General features: G+C 58.4%; 8 protein-coding genes across 8 annotated transcripts in view; 4 read left to right on the top strand and 4 right to left on the bottom strand.

Annotated features, from left to right (window-relative positions):
* The window catches only part of SDRG_01585 (hypothetical protein), a gene marked incomplete at both ends in the record, with an annotated part of 1887 nt that extends 1744 nt beyond the window's left edge, over positions 1 to 143 (top strand). The window contains one exon of the mRNA XM_008607119.1: positions 44 to 143. Coding sequence (XP_008605341.1) covers positions 44 to 143 — 100 coding nt within the window. The remainder of the gene's footprint in view (positions 1 to 43) is intronic.
* Positions 144 to 1111: 968 nt separating this feature from the next.
* On the top strand, positions 1112 to 2427 carry SDRG_01584 (hypothetical protein). Its single transcript, XM_008607118.1, has one exon. It carries the CDS (start codon positions 1127 to 1129, stop codon positions 2330 to 2332), a length of 1206 nt encoding a protein of 401 aa, XP_008605340.1. The 5' UTR covers positions 1112 to 1126; the 3' UTR covers positions 2333 to 2427.
* Positions 2428 to 2837: 410 nt separating this feature from the next.
* On the top strand, positions 2838 to 4210 carry SDRG_01583 (imidazoleglycerol-phosphate dehydratase; the record flags this gene model as incomplete). The annotated part of the gene is made up of 2 exons (XM_008607117.1): positions 2838 to 3235; positions 3289 to 4210. 2 exons carry the CDS (start codon positions 2838 to 2840, stop codon positions 4208 to 4210), a joined length of 1320 nt encoding a protein of 439 aa, XP_008605339.1.
* A 197-nt stretch (positions 4211 to 4407) lies between these two features.
* SDRG_01582 (hypothetical protein) lies at positions 4408 to 6441 on the bottom strand. The gene is made up of 10 exons (XM_008607116.1): positions 6280 to 6441; positions 6143 to 6224; positions 6018 to 6094; positions 5607 to 5970; positions 5498 to 5567; positions 5381 to 5448; positions 5199 to 5327; positions 4978 to 5157; positions 4797 to 4928; positions 4408 to 4746 (listed from the first exon to the last, which is right to left on the bottom strand). Exons 1-10 carry the CDS (start codon positions 6420 to 6422, stop codon positions 4432 to 4434), a joined length of 1560 nt encoding a protein of 519 aa, XP_008605338.1. The 5' UTR covers positions 6423 to 6441; the 3' UTR covers positions 4408 to 4431.
* Positions 6442 to 6668: 227 nt separating this feature from the next.
* On the bottom strand, positions 6669 to 10713 carry SDRG_01581 (hypothetical protein; the record flags this gene model as incomplete). The annotated part of the gene is made up of 16 exons (XM_008607115.1): positions 6669 to 6708; positions 6761 to 6936; positions 6988 to 7246; positions 7303 to 7403; positions 7443 to 7690; positions 8165 to 9203; positions 9251 to 9343; positions 9387 to 9638; positions 9684 to 9747; positions 9788 to 9813; positions 9864 to 9884; positions 9931 to 9963; positions 10007 to 10111; positions 10159 to 10242; positions 10293 to 10340; positions 10387 to 10713. The coding sequence occupies 16 exons, from the start codon at positions 10711 to 10713 to the stop codon at positions 6669 to 6671; spliced, it is 2916 nt and encodes a 971-aa protein (XP_008605337.1).
* A 67-nt stretch (positions 10714 to 10780) lies between these two features.
* SDRG_01580 (CK1/TTBK protein kinase) lies at positions 10781 to 12390 on the bottom strand (the record flags this gene model as incomplete). Its single annotated transcript, XM_008607114.1, has 4 exons — positions 10781 to 11218; positions 11266 to 11797; positions 11842 to 12284; positions 12358 to 12390. The coding sequence occupies 4 exons, from the start codon at positions 12388 to 12390 to the stop codon at positions 10781 to 10783; spliced, it is 1446 nt and encodes a 481-aa protein (XP_008605336.1).
* Positions 12391 to 12753: 363 nt separating this feature from the next.
* Positions 12754 to 15165, top strand: SDRG_01579 (hypothetical protein; the record flags this gene model as incomplete). Its single annotated transcript, XM_008607113.1, has 12 exons — positions 12754 to 13206; positions 13251 to 13484; positions 13527 to 13655; positions 13708 to 13785; positions 13835 to 13902; positions 13944 to 14049; positions 14105 to 14199; positions 14251 to 14320; positions 14371 to 14640; positions 14686 to 14747; positions 14799 to 14934; positions 14980 to 15165. 12 exons carry the CDS (start codon positions 12754 to 12756, stop codon positions 15163 to 15165), a joined length of 1887 nt encoding a protein of 628 aa, XP_008605335.1.
* Positions 15107 to 16982, bottom strand: SDRG_01578 (hypothetical protein). The gene has a single exon (XM_008607112.1). It carries the CDS (start codon positions 16913 to 16915, stop codon positions 15461 to 15463), a length of 1455 nt encoding a protein of 484 aa, XP_008605334.1. The 5' UTR covers positions 16916 to 16982; the 3' UTR covers positions 15107 to 15460.
* Between the last annotated feature and the right edge of the window lie 545 nt (positions 16983 to 17527).

Genomic DNA, 17527 nt, shown 5'->3' with positions numbered 1-17527 from the left:
ATGGAAAGACAGCGAGGATCTCATTTTGGATTTGAACCCACAGTTCATGCGCGTCAAGCACGAAACCTCTGTCGAAACAGAAGGTGGCACAGTGGGCATGCCGGCACAACCAACGTTCGATTCAAACGATTGAATGGATTTGAGGCTTCGAGCTTGAAGAGCAAATCGCAAGTGAGCCTGGCCTTGTCGCTGCGCCGCCGTCTTTGGTAAATTCGTACTTCGGCAAAACGGTTCAAGATGGCGCACTGGCTCGGCCGTGGTCCAAAAGCACAGCTTCACGCGTTCCACGAGAATCAATCCCAGAGCAGACGGTATATCTAGGTCCAGTCTCTTAACCTGCTGCCAAATGCACTAACTGCGCAGCTGACGCACCTATTGGTCTCCATGTACAGTCCCTCAAGCGGATCCCGTCCTATAAAGGTGTGCTGAGAGTGAATCAACAAATCATTTGAATCGAACGTTGGTTGTGCCAAGGCCGGCATGTCCACTGTGCCACCTTCTGTTTCGACAGAGGTTTCGTGCTTGACGCGCATGAACTGTGGGTTCAAATCCTAAATGAGACCCTCGCTGTCTTTCCATTGGCGCTGGCCCCTCCATCAGACAGAGCGGAAACTATATTGCACAAGCCACCGTGCGCCACAGGTGCTCATGAAGAAAAATGGGCGTATTAGGTTCTGCAGCTCATCTCACAACCCAGAGCCATGATTCAGAGCTGTGTCTCACAGCCGTTTCAGATGTTAGCCTCCTCAGATTGTGCGGCCATCAGCGCTACGTGAAGACGAGATGCGGTCCTTCCTTAGATGTGGTATTGTAATATGCCACGCACCATTCGACCGACCCCATTTGAGCTCTCTATGCTCAAATTTGTGGTATTTGTCTCGTCCGCAATCTGGTACTTGGATGGACGACGTGTAGTAACAGGCGAGGACTACCACTGTGAAGACGCATAGCGTACACACCACGCGCATGCGCAGAATGCATTACCGCAGCAACCGGTACGTCACCGAACGCGTTGCACTCAAAACAGCTTGTCGCGTCTGGGTATGTCTGGCTCAGGACAAGACCAGCTGGACTAGGCCCGCCAAACGTATCTTGGTCATATTTGCATTTACCAGCAACAACTCACATGAAGTCGATTCTTGCTTTGCTCGCGCTCGTGCCGCTTGCGACGATGGCCAAGTCTGTGCCGGACTGGCAAGTGTGCAACTCGGCCACGGACACGTGTGCGTCCAAGGGCTGGGTCTGCTGCGTCGCCGCCGACACCCCCAACTCGAAAACCAAAACGTGCCGCTCGGGTGCCTCGCAGTGCCTCTCGTCCGTCCCCAAGTCGTTTGCTGGCGCCAACAGCTACTTTCTCCATACGCTCGTCGATAGCGACCGGCGCGAGGTGCTCGACCAGCTCAAGGCGAGCGGCTTCAAGACCGTGCGTATCTTTCTCTCGCGGACCGGCGCCAAAACCAAGGGCGCCAACAACGTCGGTGTCAACGACGTCGAGAACCCCGTCGGCAAGTACGACGACTCGATCCTCAAGCTCGTGGACAAGCTCATTCGCGACGTGTACGACCGCAACATGAAGCTCATCATTGCGTTCCACGACCGCTGGTCGCTTGGGTGCTGGGACACGGACGCGTACGTGGCCAAGTACAATTTGCCGACGACGACGAGTTGCCAGCAGCACGCCAACATCGCCAACGACTTTTACACGCGTGGCGACGCCCAGGCCGACTTTGACAACCGCATCAAGCACATCTTGGCGCACCGTAATCCGTACTTCAACGACCGTCCGTGGAGCGAGCTCTCGGAGGCCATTTTGGGCTTTGAGCCGCAGAACGAGTCGCAGGGCGGTCTCGAGAGCGGCACCAAGATGCCCAACCCGCAGTGGCTCTGCAACCGCGCCAAGACGATCCGCAACGCCGTGTCCAACCGCAAGATCCTCGTCATGTCGGGCGGCGGCACCAACTACGGTGTGTCGCAGCTCACCGAGTACTTTACTTGTCCGGCGCTCGACGTGGTCGCCATCCACTCGTACGAAGGCGCGAACGTCGACAAGCTCAAGTCGGCCGTGCAGCTCGCCAACGTGCACAAGAAGCGCGTCATCTTTGAAGAGTTTGGCGCCTCGGGGAGCAACAAGGCCAGCGGTCTCGCCGCGTACTTGGCGGCGGCCAACGCGGCGGGCGTGCCGTGGATGGTGTGGCAGGTGCTCAAACCAAGCAACCACGGCGACTTTGAGACGTGGACGGACGAGAAGGACGCGTGGGCCGCACTCGCGAATGCGGCGCGCCAATCGAACGGGCGCAAGGGGGCGTGGTCGTGGCCCGAGCTCAACAAGTAAGATGACAATATGAATGGTGTCATCCGGTTGCATGTGATTGCAATCGTCACTTTCTTTAAGTCGGTCGAATAATATATGGCACGTACTAACTTGAACCTTTTCAAACGCGGATCGCTCAGGCGCTCTGGTCGAGCGTGCTGCCACGTCACATGGGAGAACATGGGCATTTGCCTGTGTGTTTGAATGGAATCTCATCGGATTCTTTGTTTATCAGTGGCGTAGAGAGCACATATTCTGTGCACTCTTGTCCTTGAGCTGCGGATAGCCTTGGACTTGAATATAGTATTATTGGTGCTTCGTTCGCGTTCCGCCGAAACCCCAAAGCCACGTTGATGATGGTTGATGATTGGCGTTCGCGTCCCTTCGCTACTTCTTGTGGCTTCATATTCCGCCAATCAGAGCGCGCTGTTGCACCAATAGAATTTTTTGATTGCGCACCAAGTTGCCGTTTGGGAGCTTGAAGGCGCACCTGCACTCAGTTTTCAATAAGCATCCACGGACGACCATGCAAGCACTGCTGTGGGACATGGACGGCGTCCTCGCCGAGGTCTCGCGCTCGTACCGCGCCGCGATCCTCCAGTCAGCAGCGGCCTTTGGCGCGACCGTCACGGACGCTGACGTCGAGGCGGCCAAGCTCGCAGGTGACGCGAACAACGACTGGGTTCTCACGCACCGCCTCGTGCATACCAAGGTGCCATCGAGCACGGTGACACTGGCCGAGATTACAGCCAAGTTTGAGGAAATCTATCAGGGCACAGCGACAACGCCGGGCCTCTGCAGCCTCGAGACACTCATCACCACGAAAGGCCTCCTCCTCGAGCTTCATCGGCGACTACCCAAGGGCATGGCCATTGTGACCGGACGCCCGCGCAAGGATTGCGACAAGTTCCTACGCGACCATGCGTACGTACCGTCTCTATATTTTAACGACATGTGCTCACCGAGGTATCTCTTAGACTCGAAGCCCTTTTTCCTGTCCGCGTTTGCATGGAAGACTGCCCGCCCAAGCCATCGCCAGCCCCGATCCTTCTTGCGCTGCAGCAAATGAACGTGGCGGCGTGCGAGGTTGCCATGCTTGGGGATACCGTCGACGACATTACCGCCGCGGTGCGCGCCTCCGTCCTTGCCTACGGCGTGCTCACGCCGGGAGCCTACGCGACTGCAGTTCTCACACACACGGCGGCGCCCATTGCGGACAAGCTATTGGCCGTCGGTGCCAAGAAGGTGCTTCGCCCAGGCTGCGACGAGCTTCTCGACGAAATTCCGCTCCAGACCAATCGGACCTTTTCGACGCGCCGCATTGGCACGATCCACCGACAGACAAAGGAGACGTCGATCGATGTCGTGCTCGACCTCGACGGCAACGGGTCGTCCAACATCAGCACTGGCATTGGCTTCCTGGACCACATGCTGGATGCCGTGGCCAAACACGGCCGCTTCAACCTCGAGCTCACGTGCAAGGGCGACACGTGGATCGACGACCACCACACCGCCGAAGACTGCGGCCTTGCGCTCGGCGAGGCCCTCGACAGCGCCCTCGGGCCGCGCAAAGACATTGCCCGCTTCGGGTCGGCGCTCGTCCCGCTTGACGAAGCGCTGGCCCGTGTCATCGTCGACATTTCGAGCCGCGGCTGCAGTGCCGTCGCGCTCGATTTGCGGCGACCGAGCATCGGGACGCTCTCGACCGAAATGATTTCGCATTTCTTCGTGTCGTTTGCGAGTGCCGCGCGCCTCACGCTGCACGTGGACGTGATCAAGGGCGAGAACGACCACCACAAGGCCGAAGCCGCTTTCAAAGCCTTTGCCCGCGCCTTGCGGCAGGCCGTCGCGTTCGACCCGACCGCCGGTGTGCCCAGTACAAAAGGCATGCTTGCCTAGTGTTTACGTTCCGTTGGAGCCATTCTTTGCGACCTCGATTAATATTGATTTAGACCACTGGTAGTATCGTGTTGCCCGTCACATATCTGTGTCACACCGCCTCGTTTTGCTGGATCGCCGAAATCTAGCCATCGTTGCATACAACTCTGTCCAGCATGTGGCGTCTCGATGCGAACAACAAAAATGCACATGCTTCACGGCAATGACCCATTTGTACACGGTTAATGATGAAAATTAAAGATCTTGACGGTGGTGTCGGCCGAGCCCGAGATGATCTTGGTCGCATCGGCTTGCAGCGCAAAGACGGCCGACGAGTGGCCTTGTACCGACGTCACGGGCGCTGCGATATGGCGGATGTCCCAGCACTTGATGGTCATATCATAGGCGCCCGAGACGACCGTATGCTCGCCAACGTTCTCGACACACATGACAGCGCCAGAGTGGCCGTGCAGCGTGTGCGTGCACGAGCTGTCCCGTCGGTCCCATAGCTTGACGGTGGCGTCCGAACCTCCGGACAGCACGGTCGTTGCGTCGGCCTACGTCCTTAGTTCAACGCACTGTAGTACACACTATTGCGACGTTGTACTTTGATGCCGTTGACTTGGTTGCCGCGAACGTGCCCGGTAAATGTCTGCGTGCATCGACCCGACTCGACGTCGTAGATTTGGATGCCGTGGCTGCGACAGCCGGCGACGATGGCGTTCGTTTCTGGCTCCCACTACCCGCGTCAACTATCAACTATGTATCAAGTGGACGACGAGCGGTACCTTGAGGCAGTAGATCGGGTTGGCCGGGACGTCTAACAGCGTACGAAGGAGCTCGCCCGAGTCGGCATCCCATAGATTGATGCACGAGTCCCAGCTGCCGCTGGCAATTTTGCCGGCGTGCATGTCGAGGCTGCTCACCCAACCGGTATGGGCGCGAAGCGTGCGCACGCAGCTTCCCGTCTATCTCGCTTGGTACCTCGCTCAGGATACACCATGCCTACCTGGAGGTTCCAGAGCTTGACAGTCTTGTCGTACGAGCCGCTCACTAGCGTGTGGTTGCCATACATGTGGAGGGCCCAGACAGGCCCGCCGTGGCCGTAAAACGAGTGGAGCTTGTGCACGGTTCGCGTCTAGGCAAGCCACATTCTCCTACTTGAATTTGGACGGACGCGGTATGTGATACCTGGCGGTGATGTTGCTGCGCTAGCATCGATGGAGGTAAGGCATTGGCACGGTCGAGGCCCGTTAGATCTACAGTCTTTGTGCTGAGTCGAGCGAGAAAGGACCAGGTAGTGTGCACCCGCATCGGCATTGCTTCGGGATGCTGCTAGCGACCACAGCATGAGACTACCGTCGTCCGAGCCCGAGATCTACGCGGCGTTTAGAGACGCAAGTATAGCACCGCTTACGAGCTGCGTGTCGTCAAACTGAAGGCACGTCACAGTGCCGGTGTGGCCACATAACGTTGTAATGACGGCTTTTCCAAGGCGCCAGTTTCTCTCAAGAAGGTAGCGGTCACGGCAGTGATCAAGCCACGCGTGGTCCGAGGCCTGGTTCTCTAGAGATGGCGGCTGGGGTCGTAATGGCAGCAGCGCCGACCATTGGCGCCAGTACAGAGCTTCCCAGACGCTGTCGAGCATGACCATCGCATACCACGAGCGTTGCACGGCTGCGGCAGCGCACAAGCTCGCGCTGTCGAGGAAGCCAAAGATGCGGTGGGCCACATCGTCGACGAGCCAGGCCGACGGCTGCTGCGAATCGGAGTGATCGTGCCTATAGACCCAGTGACGTTTGCGATAGTTTTTGCCGTGAAAACGCACTGTTGCAATCGCGCAGTGGCTTCCTCAAGGTGTTTTCGAACGCGCGCAAAACTGATGTCTTTGGCTCGCAAGACGCACTGTGACGTGGTGGTGTCTGGAGGCCACCGATGGATTCAAGCACGTACCTCGAGATGGCTCACTTTGTCCTGCAACACCTTTTGGTTGGCTTCGAGCGACTGCGCCTTGTGCACCAGAGACGCTTTGAGGCTACGTCGTTCCGAGTTGAAATCAATGGCATTCGAAAAAAATATACTAGTAGTACCTCTTGTAGATGTGCTCGATCTGCTCGGCCTTGACGTTCAAGTCTTCCTTCATGACCGAGATGACGCCGCGGTACAGCTCGACCTCTTGGAGCAGGTGGTCGTTCTCCCGGCGCAAGTCGCCATCGCTGCTTGCACTGGCCATGCTGCGGCTCGAAGGACTATGCGCAGGTTACAGCGCGTATTTGTGCGCTGGGCGACGCTGATTGGTGGGATCTCGAAAATCAGTTTCATTGGCTAAAATATGCGGTGGCAGCAGACGCCGCCACGTCAGCCCACGTGGCAAGCTGTGGCTCCACAGCGAACCCGCAGCACTTTTGCCAAACAATGTTCACCCAACGAGCTCGATGGCACCATATGAAAGCCATGTAATTCGTGTCATGATTCTTACCTAATCCGAAGGGACCTTTTTGGCCAACCAACCTAGCGGCCTACAGTAGACAGGGTCGTGTGTCCGATCGATTGTAGCAAAACGAGACGTACGCATCTTGCTTCCACAGCACGGGTACCTTGGGAAACACAATGTATGCGTCATAGTCGATGCAAAGCAAAGAGCCGTCGCCAAAGCGGCCAATGGGCTCGTGGGCCGGCACGCACTCAAAGTTGTGGCCGCCGTGATTATTGAGCCACGAAAAGCCGCTTGGTGGCAGTCGAAACACCTGAACCGCCGTTAATCCTACCATGCCACGTACGTATCAAGTGCTGCGTACCTCGGTGACTTCATAGATCGTCGATGGTTTCGGCGGCGGCGGAACGGCATCGACGGGCGCTGGAATGATGTTTGCCTCGTGCGACAGAATTGCAAGCACTGCCTGCGTGAGCGCGGCAACCTGCGACGTGTCGGCCGCAAGACCGCTCTCGTAAATGAGCCCGATGCCTCCGTTCGCACCGACAAATTCATCCGAGAGCGCGATTTTGCCCGCCAACTTATGTTGAGCGTCATGCAAGATGGTGTCGCACGGAAACCACCTACGATGATGTCGACTAAGATCGTAGCGTTCGGATATGTTGCACGGCGAGTGTACCGGCAAACATCATAGTGCGCTGGCGAGAGCGAACCCGCAAGCTTGAAGAAAGGCTCGGACGGCTTGTTGGTCGCGTGCAAATCAAGCATGAGGTCGCTACGCTACACATGCTTAGCGCCAAGAAGTTGTGTAAGACATACGCGCAGGTATGGCGCAAGTTCACGAGCTCGCGTCTCTTCGTACAAAAAGGGGCCGCTCGGGGCCGTTGTCTCGATGTCCAGCGTGAAGCAGCGATTCAGATCGGCATACGGCGTGCTGCCACGCGTACCAGCCTCGATGGCTTTGGGGTTGCCCAGAATCAGCGTCAATGAGCCCGCAATCAACGGCGGACAGCGCTCTCGGAGCTGCTCAATCACGTGCACGCCGCTGAGCTCGTTGCCGTGCACGCCTAGCACCGAGTGCAGTCAGGACGCAAGAGGTACATAGGGGTACCTCCAAGAATAGCCACGTGCTTCCCAGCGCTTCGCGCTGTTGACTGCCAAATGCAGTGGCCGACCTCGACAAACGACGCGGCGGTCATTACAATTGTCGCCTTCGGCTCTAATCGCTCATTCTGAGGTTGCCCTTTTAAGCCAAAAAAGGGTATTTCATTGCGCGTTAGAGACAGTTTCGGGTCATAACATAGGTACATCACTCGTGCTGCTGCCGTCGTCGGACGCTGCATCGTCGACGGCAAGGACGCTGGGCAACGGAGGATCGTCTGCAGGAATCAATGGCGAGCTCCGCATCCGAACGACGGGTGGTCGCGACCGCTGGACCAAAACGTCGGGAGCCGATGGGCGTCGACGCATCTTCGGCTTCGGTGTCGCTGCCAACGACGTGGGCTGCGGAACGCGCCTCGGGCGTGCCAGCGTGCTGCTACCTTGCGTCGGGAGCTCGCTTTGCGCTAGCATTGGCACCAGACTCGGTAGTTCCACGACCACGGGGGCTGGTGGAAGTGGCGTCGGTGGTTCAATCGCGACCGCTTCAATAAGCTCTGGCAGCATCGGCACCGGGGGCAACTGTATCGTACTCTCGTCGGCCGCTTCGAGCGTAGCTTCTACGCGCGACGTCTCTACCATGTCGTCTTCACGCAAGGCCGTTGTTGAAGCAACTGTGTTTGGCTCGATGGCCAGTAACGGAATTGGCAAAAGGGCCAGCGTAGGAAGCTTGGGCGGCGGCAGAAGCAGCACTTGAACGCGCGCGATCGACTCGGGCAGAGTGCTAGTGACAACTGGTGCGGGTTGAAGTGCGTTGGCCATGTCTTGCAAAAGCCACGCCTCGGCTTGTGTGTCGGAGTCGAGGACGTCGCCAAAGCAGTCGCTGCTGTCTTGGCGTGGAAGGTCGACCACAAGAACGTCGTCGGTCTTTGCCACGAGGCTACAGTCGAGCGCCTCGACGAGCGACACCATGGCAGATAGAAGCGGTGCAATCTCGCTTTCCACGAGCGCACTATGGTCGACCTTGGCTCCGGTTGTCTCGTCTGCGTCTTCAGAGATGGACGGAAGCCGCTTGAGACCTCCGGATGGTCTTTTACTGGTGTCGGGCAGGAGCACGGCTACTGTCTCGGTGCGCGCTTCAGGCTGATCGACATTCGGCTCCGGCTCTTTCATAGCCGAAACGAGTGGTATGTCTGCTTGACTTGTCGACGGCGCCACATCATCGGGTTGGGTTTGCGGTGGTTCGTTGCTGCTAGGTACTGAGGCCGGAGGTGACGCGTCGGCGTGTTCTGCCGCATCTTCTTCCGCGAGGCCTTTGATCCACGAGCCAAGACGGTCGTCGTCGAGCTTGGGTTTGCTCTCGGGGCGAGTCTTCTTCTTTTTCCCAAACGACTTTGTTTTCTTGAGCTCGCGGGGACTGAGCAGGAGCGTCCGTAGCTCGACCATGGTGCGCTTTAATATCGCAATCCCCAGTAGTCCGAGCTACGTGCTATTTAGATACGATGCATTCGCAGTATGTGCAGTTGTACCACAAGACCGATCGTGAGGGCGACCGCGGTCGTGATCCAGAGACTGTCGAGGTACGAGACGAGCAAGAACGTGGTGAGAAACTGGGTCATGGCCTACGAGCGACAGGTCAACCCGAGGCGCGATTTGCCGGCATACCAGCGAGAGGAGGAAGACAGTGAGCGCGCAAAACATGACAGCGAGGATGAGGAGAAAGAAGCTGTTGTAGAGGGCGTGGCACGCGACGCCAGCCTCGCTCAAGCTCAGCTTGATGAGCTCGATTTTCTCGTCCAGCACTTCGTTGGCGAGGTGCGTGAGCGTCAGAAGCACGTGATTGTGCTCCTTCTTTGGACTTGCTTTGGAGACGGCTTTGAGCAGACTCAAGAGGTCTTGGTACTTGTCCGGCTCCTCCTATATCGTTGCAGTAGATAGCACCGCAGCGGTGACGCCGCCTACGCTGTGGCTCGCATGGGCAAAAGTCGTCTTGAGCACTTTGGCGGGGAGGTTGCAACTCGGGTGGCTACGATAGCGTTAGATAGTAACTCATGGCCAAGTAGTACTCGGGACTGAGCTGATCGGCGAGCGTCTACAGCATCCAGACAGGCCTACAGTGCGGCAGGAGGCTGAGCCGAGTACCTTGGCTTTTCGCAGTATGTTCTACAGTCAATCTCGTTAGACACACTCGTCACTCGCGCTCACGAACCGGGAGATCGGATGTAGACGGCGCATCAAGCAGCTGTTCATGGTCAATCACTCGCTGCCATGGAGATATGTAGTACTCTGTTGAGGAGTGCGAGCTGCTGCATCGTCTCGACGGTCGGTGCTTGATGCGGCAACAACCCCCGAAGCACCTCTTCCTTGAGTCCGAGCTGCTCCACAAGCGTCTACAACATCGTCCTGCCTCATCGGACGGGTGCGTTTCTCGCTCTACCTTGACACGGTCGAGCTCCTGTGTCGGCGGATGCCCAAGGAGCCCGTGCAGCTTGCGTTCGCATTCGGCAATGATCTCGGGTCCCTACGCATCAAAACGTTATCTTGAGTCCGCAGCACGGGGACCATGCGTACTTGCTGCACGAGAAGATGTTTCTCAATCTCAATTTCGCGCCAAATGTCCTAACACCCCACTCGCTTTGAGTCCATCGTCGTAGAGCCTTTGGACCTCGAGGGCAATCCGGGGCGCCGCCGAATGGGACTTGGCTGTCGGTAGAAACGATTTGAGTGCGTCGAGAGGCACTCCTGCGGGCAGCCGCGAGGGGCTAACTTCGCTTGCTGCGTGGTGCCGAAGCGACGTGAGGCGGTCGGCCACCGCCTCGACCGGCAGGACGTGCTGCGCCGTGGCTTTGGCTCGCTGGAGCGGGCCCGCCACGGCCTCAATGAGCTCTGGATTCAAGAGAATCGTGCGGTTGCTCGGGCTCCGCACAAAGGGCGTGACCGACTTGATGGTCGACCACGCCTTGGCCAGCGAATGTCGGCGCGATGGCGGCATGACGCAGTGTGAGAGACCGAAACGGCGTCGACGTTAAATAACGTCCTCGTTGTGTTAGTTAAATCGCCTAAGCGTCCCATCGCGAGCGTTTCCGGCGCGGACCTTCCTCGTCTGTGGGCTTGTCGGCGACGTGCACGATCGTCGGTACCGTGGCGAATGCGGGCGTTGTCGCCGCCGGTGTCGTGCCCGGTGCCTCGTCGCGCGCCGGCCGAGGACTGTCTCTGGCGGCCCGGGCCGCCTCCCGCGCTGCCTCGCGCGCCGCGTCGTGCTGGGCCTTCAAGCGCTGCGCAGCGCCCATGGACTCGCGCACACGCATGTCCGAGTCGCGTCGCTTGAGCATGGCTTCGTGGCGCCGCTTCTGCTCCCGCAGCCGGCGCTCGCTAAAGGTCTGGAAGGCCAGCGCGGCTTTGGCGACCCGGCGTTCGACCGTCCAAATATGCTTTTGGAGCGCAAAGAGCGCGTCCGTGTCGCTCAGATCAAAGAAGGACCCATAGTGCTTGGCGACCTACGCACAGGTTTCTGCCCTCCTGCTATAGAAATGCCACCGAGTACCTTGAGCAGTGTCTCGTCCGTGAGCTGTTCGAGTTGGTGGCGCTCGGTCCACGCGGCCGCACGCGATTCCGTCGACTGCATCGCGTCCCACTCTTCCAAGAGCACTTGCTCGTCGTCCTTGTCTTCGACGGCCTTGAGGCTCTTGCGGAGAAGGCTGTAGTTGGGCGCGTCGCCGTACGCGAGCTCGGTTTCCAGGTACGTGGCAATCTTGAGCAGGTGGCGGGCCCCGGGCAGACTCTCCACGAGCTTCTCGGGGTGCATCTCCGAGTAGAACTCTTTGAGCTCGACGACCACTTCGCGGTTCTTCTTTTGCGCATCGTAGGCCCACGGCAGTTCGCCGCGAATGAGGTCGAGCACGAGGTAGAACCATGAAATGAGGTCGTCGCGCCGCCCGAGCTCCTCGCGCCGGTGCGCGCGGAGGGACGCGTACATGGACGTGCCGCGGAACTCGGCCTTCTCGCGCGCCGCAATGACATCCCCGTCCGGCGTCAAATGCTGCTTGGAGAGGCCAAAGTCGATGACAAAGTACTTTCTACGAGGAAAATGAGCATCGCGGACCATGCGGCACAGATGTACTTGCTGGCCGCAGCGCCGTTTGAGAGTGCAAAGTTGGACGCCTTGATGTCGCGGTGGAGGAACCCTGCATTGTGGAAGGACTCGAGGCAGTCGAGCATTTGGATACCGGCAGCGACAGCCTTGGAGAGCGGGACGCCGTGGGCCGCGTCGGGCGCGCCACGTAGCTTGGACATGTTGTCGCCAAGAAGCTCCATGATCAAGATAAAGTTGTCGCCGTGCTTGCCGTGGTGGTAATACTTGCACACATAGGGGCTGCGCTTCTGGAGTGCAACGAGCACTTGGCTCTCCCATTCGAGCACGGGCTTCATCTCGCTCGGCGCTTCAACCTTGACTGCGACCTTGAGCGCCGTGTTGGTGATGTCAAAGGCCGTAAAGATCTGGCTAAACGTGCCTTCGCCAATCTTCTCGAGCACCTTCCAACGGCCCAAGAGCAGCTCGCCCGCCTAGCCGGCATATGAATTCACGTCCGTAGGCAGGGACATGCAGGCTGGCTGCATGTACATGGAGCTACCGTACCAAGAGGAGGTTCTTCTCTTCGTTCGTCTGCATGCTTGACCAAGGAATCGGGCCGAAGCGGAGCGCGAGGTCCGTGGGTGGCTCGGTTCACGCAATTAACAATAATATTACAATTCAACCGAAGCATAATATAATACCGGTTTTGGGACCAAAGGTCCTGCAAATCTATGGGATACAGCATAATAAAAAGCAAAATCTATTGTTTTTCGAACATCAGCAATGCACGTGGACCTCGACCAGATAATGGCTGCTTTTAGCCAATCACAACGCTTGCAAGAAAGATTCTCGCATGGGATTCGCTCATTTCGAAGATGCGTGTTTCTAGAATTGTTTGGTTGCATCAACTAGTGCACACGCAGCTCACATTTCCGGCTGCAGCACGGTGCAAGCGCGGCCATGGCCTCTTCGCCGATCGCCAAGAAGCAGAAGCTGCGTACGCATGGCACGCCCAGGGTCCCGATGACGCTAGAGATCTGTGATGGGCCTGAGGATGAGGCCATGCACCCGGATACTGTCCCGAAGCTCAGGGAGCTCGTCCGCAGCTGCCACGCGACCAACCAGCACCGCAGCGCGGTCTTTTTCGCTGGGAAGCTGGCGACGATGACACGAGACCCAGCCGACTGCATGCTTTTGGCGCAAAGCTACTTTGCAACGGGCGACTTCCATGAAGCCATTCACGCGCTGCAAGGCCTTGTGGGGCAGCTGGACGCGGGCTCGCCGCGCGCCAAGCCAGCGCGCTCGCCAGCGCACCGAACCCTGTCGTTCTCGGACACGTCCATCTTGCATACGACCATGGACTACGACGAAGAGATCGTATTGCGCGCGTACCTGCTCTTGGGGCAATCGATGGTACGTGCAGCGCCACGTTGAACCCACGTATATGGTGTGTGCAGGCCGCCGTCAAGCAGTGGGAAGACTGCCAGGAAATGCTCGAGGGCGTCCTCGGCGACGAAGAAACGACGATCTTGCGCAAGGCCGGCAGCCTCGCCTTTCCCGAGACGATGCAGATCAACGTCGTCGCCTCATTATGCTGTCTCCGCGGCGAAGTGTGCGAAGCGCTCGAAAGTCGCGAGCGAGCGAGCTACTGGTACCGCGTCGCGCTGCAGTGCGACGTGCACTGCGCCGACGTACGTCGATGCCCACTTCTTCCATACCTCATGCAGCGATAGGCGTTCACGCACCTCATCGAAAAGCACATGTTGTCGTCGTCGCAGGAGCGCCGCATGCTCGATACGCTCCACTTTCGACTGCCTCATGATGCGTACCTCAAGGCCCTCTACACCGCCCAGCTAGGGCGGGTGCTCCACGCACCTCCTTCTGATGCTTATGCTCACTCCCGGCTGTCTGTAGTACGATCACGCGCCTGCGATCGCCGACAAGTTTCGTCCGTTGGAGGAGGTCTTCAAGCTCGCCGACAACGTCGACGTCGTATGCACCCAAAGCGTGGGAAATATCAATGTATCAAGTAGCAATCTAGGTCGTCGCCAAGGCCGAAGCGTATTTCTACCAGCACAACACGGAACAGGCTTACCAGCTCTGCAAGTGGTATCGTACGGACGATATACCATCACCTTAGTCGGGCGTAGGGTCCGCGAGCGCGATCCATTCCACTACCAGTGCATCGCGGTGTTTGTCGCGACGCTCGTGCAGCTCGAGCGCAAGAGTGAGCTCTTTCATTTTGCCCACCAAATGGTTGCCAATATTGTCGTATTCCGCAATACTAAGTATCGCCAACACATCCCTTTAGGTCGACATGTACCCGAGAAAAGCCGCGTCGTGGTACACGGTTGGCTGCTACTATGTGCTCGTCAAGAAGTTGGACACGGCCCAGCGCTACTTTCAGTGCGCACGACCGAGCACGCGTCCGATGATTTGACGTGTATACGTATATAGCAAAGCCACGAACCTCGAGCCGCAGTTTGCGCCGGCGTGGATCGGGTTTGGCAACGTCTTTGCCATGCAGGTCGCCAGCGGCCTCCACGTGTGTTTGTTTCCTGAGATTGCAATGGGTAGGACGAGAGCGACCAAGCCATGTCGTCGTATCGCACGGCGACGCGCCTCGTCCTCGGGTGCCACGTCCCTCTGCTCTGCATTGGCATGGAGCATTACCGCACCAACAACCTCGCGCTCGCGTCGCATTTTGTGCACCAAGCGTGCGACGTGTGTCCGTCCGACCCGCTCGTGTACAACGAACTCGGTACGATTTGCTTTCGACAGCGCGAGTACAGCGACGCGGTCGACCACTTTACAAAGGCCATTGCGCTCTGCGAGCACTTCTCCCAGGTAGCGTCAGAGCTTTCTCGCACGCGTTTTCACACGAGGACGCAGACGCGCCTTGTCGCTTGGGAAGCGACGTTCTTCAACCTCGCCCAAGCCTACCGCAAGCTCGAGTCTCTAAATCTCTTTTCATGATGAGTCGGTTGCCAACGTTTATCGACTAGACAGTACGACGCGGCGATTGCAACCTACGAGCGCGCACTGAGCTTGTGTCCACGAAATGCGTCGACGCATTTTGCCCTCGGATTTACGTATCACTTGTGCGGCCGCTTGGACGAAGCCATCCAGTGCTACCACACGGTAAGCGTTGCAGATCCCAGATCTGGTGCAACACGCACCTTCTAGGCATTGAGCTACGACCCCGAAGACCCGATCGCGATCCAGACGCTCGACGATGCGCTCCAAGATCTCTTTGCAAGCGCCGACTTGAACCAGCCTGCGCCAGACGACGTTCAAGAGACGAGCGAGCTGCTTCCGGAGAAAGACGTTAGCATTAGCATGGATATTTCAACCGAGAGCATGGATCTCTAACACGTCTTCTTCAGCAGTCTCGTCGTATCCTCTTGGTCGCGACGCTCTTTGAATGCCCCCGACTCCTTCAGGGTTGATCAACCGTTGAGACCCTTGCTTGCGTCGACAGCATCGTTTCTCTGAACGCGCCAAGTCTTCGGACGAGTCACATGCGTTGGTGGTGCCGACGTCCAGCGGTTCGGGAACTCGATACCTCGTTGGCCACCTGCACGGCAAGGTCCGCGTTGCCGTCGGATGCTAAGACTGCTTCGCACGAGAGACTCTGTGAATGCTATGGATCGTAGCATTAAGTTGATTAAAAGCCGACGAGCGAGAAGAGCGCGATGAACGTGACGATGAACGTAAGGCCGAGGAAGACCGTCGAGAACTCGAGGGAGCTGACGATCGGGAGGTCGAACGGCGTCGCAGCAGCCTCGAGGTTGCCATAGACGCGGCGGAAGAACTTGGTGCCAATGACTTGGAACCACGCGGGGATGATGAGACCGAGCGCGAAGCCAAAGAAACCCGCGAACGTAAAGATGGCGTCGAGCTTCTTGAAGAGCGTCGCGAGCACGAGCGGCGGGATGGCCGCGATAAGGCGCGAGAGGTTGCGCGCGCCGGACGGGCCGAGCGGCGCCGTGATCGACTTGGGGAGCGACGTGAGGATGTTGCCGCCGACCGTGAGGCCGACCATCGGGAACGTCGACGTGACGTTCACCACCGGGAACATGAGGATCACAATGTGCACGCACCAGCCAAACCACGTCGGGTTGCCAGACGGGCACTTGGACCAGCCGTTGCCGCAGCCCGTGTAGTCGCTCCACATGAGGCTTGCGAGCGGGTTGACATCATCGAACGCAAGCGCGCCAAGCAGGCCGAGGAGGAAGTAGCAGATCGCCGATACCGTCATCGCGATAAACGTGATCGCGCGCGACTTGCCCTTGGCCGACTGCTCGAGCGGCTGAAGCGCATCCGGCATGTTGTACTGGCAGTTGAGCGCGAGCAAGGTCGGTCCAAAGCCGGCGCTAAAGTTGTGCAAGTTGAACGCCCAGTGCTGCCGCGAGGCAAGGCGCGTGGTGATGGCGTCCGCGCCGTCGACGCCGAGCTTGACTGTGATCGTCACGAGCATGAGCGCGAACGCGAGGATGCGGTAGGCCGAGAGGAACTTTTGGATCGTCGCTTGGTCGCCGAGGTCCATGAGCACAAGAACGATCGAGATGACGGAGAAGACCGCCATGAAGCCGTAGTAGGCCTCGAGGCAGCCGCCCGACGCGTTGGCCGCGTACGCGTCGCAAAAGTCGCCGACGACGAACGTGTGGAAGATGGACGCCATCGACGACGCAAAGATGCTCGCGTACGACCAGAGCGACCCGAGGCAATAGAGGACGAGGACCGTCTGCACGATCGCATAGCCTGTGCGACCCGCAAAGATTTCGCCAATCACGGAAAAGTCAATCTTGCGGTACGTGAGGCGGTTCTCGGGCTGGGCGTCCTTGCCCGTGGACATGACGCCTTCGGCGCGCGCCATGGCTTCGATCGTGTAGTTCATCGTGATGAGCGCGGCGATGAAGCCGAGGATGAGGAAGATGGACGTGAGACCGATGCCCGCCACCGAGAACGCGTACGGGAGGCCAAAGCAGCCCGTGCCGATCATGTAGTTGAGCGTCATGGCGACGGCGACAACGGGGCCGTACGTCTTGACGCCCATGGCCGACGCATCGAGCGGGTTGAGCGTCTGGCAGCTCGCGCCCTTGGTAAGCGGCGCTTCCATCGTCCTTCTGTGACTTGGCGCAACTGCGAAAATGGGCTCCAGTCGCCACCTTCACCGACTCGGCAAAGTCCGGCCAACGCGCCGAGGTTAAAAACACCCAACCGTTTTTATTCCACGCCCAGAGTGGGCCAGCATGCGCGCGCAGATGCGGCCAGCGTGGGCCGACGCAGAAACCTGGCCGCGACAAACCCAGCCACGTTGATTCGTTGGGTACTGTCCGACATCTCCCGAGGAGGTCCTCGCATGCGTTGATATAGAAAGGCGGTGCTGGTGATACCCATTTTTCCGGTGCCAGTGACGTTGAACCCGCGTACGTGGATTTGTATGCTGCTAAAGAAGGGTCGCTGATGCAGCCTTTGAATGCACGCGCTGGCTCACGCCCTTGTGTCGGTGCTGCAGCCACGCGACCTAACGGTACGACTTAGAGCGCGTGTTTTAAGCCTATCAAGCATCGGGCCTGGCCATCGCACCTACTTGAGCCATGTTTGGAGGAAGAGGACCCGCGACCCCAGCTTCAAGTCCCCTTCTGGGACGGCGCTGGAACCTGTGGCTACAAAAGCTCCGCGCCGTCTGCGATGAGCAAGACGCCTTCGGGTTGCATGGTGTAGTAGT

This window comes from Saprolegnia diclina (assembly GCF_000281045.1).
Source record: "Saprolegnia diclina VS20 unplaced genomic scaffold supercont1.3, whole genome shotgun sequence".
Taxonomy (NCBI): domain Eukaryota; phylum Oomycota; class Saprolegniomycetes; order Saprolegniales; family Saprolegniaceae; genus Saprolegnia; species Saprolegnia diclina.
Note: the sequence above shows the minus strand (reverse complement) of the source record. Positions and strands in the feature narration are given on the sequence as shown.

Bases quoted from the DNA above. Each gene is read 5' to 3' on its own strand.
- SDRG_01582 (XM_008607116.1), bottom strand. From the start codon at position 6,422: ATGGCCAGTGCAAGCAGCGATGGCGACTTGCGCCGGGAGAACGACCAC. The intron at 5,449-5,497 runs GTGCACACTACC...CAAAGACTGTAG, and splicing joins CCGAAGCAATGCCGATGCGG to ATCTAACGGGCCTCGACCGT. The intron at 4,747-4,796 runs GTACAACGTCGC...CTAAGGACGTAG, and splicing joins ACCAAGTCAACGGCATCAAA to GCCGACGCAACGACCGTGCT.
- SDRG_01578 (XM_008607112.1), bottom strand. From the start codon at position 16,915: ATGGAAGCGCCGCTTACCAAGGGCGCGAGCTGCCAGACGCTCAACCCG.
- SDRG_01584 (XM_008607118.1), top strand. From the start codon at position 1,127: ATGAAGTCGATTCTTGCTTTGCTCGCGCTCGTGCCGCTTGCGACGATG.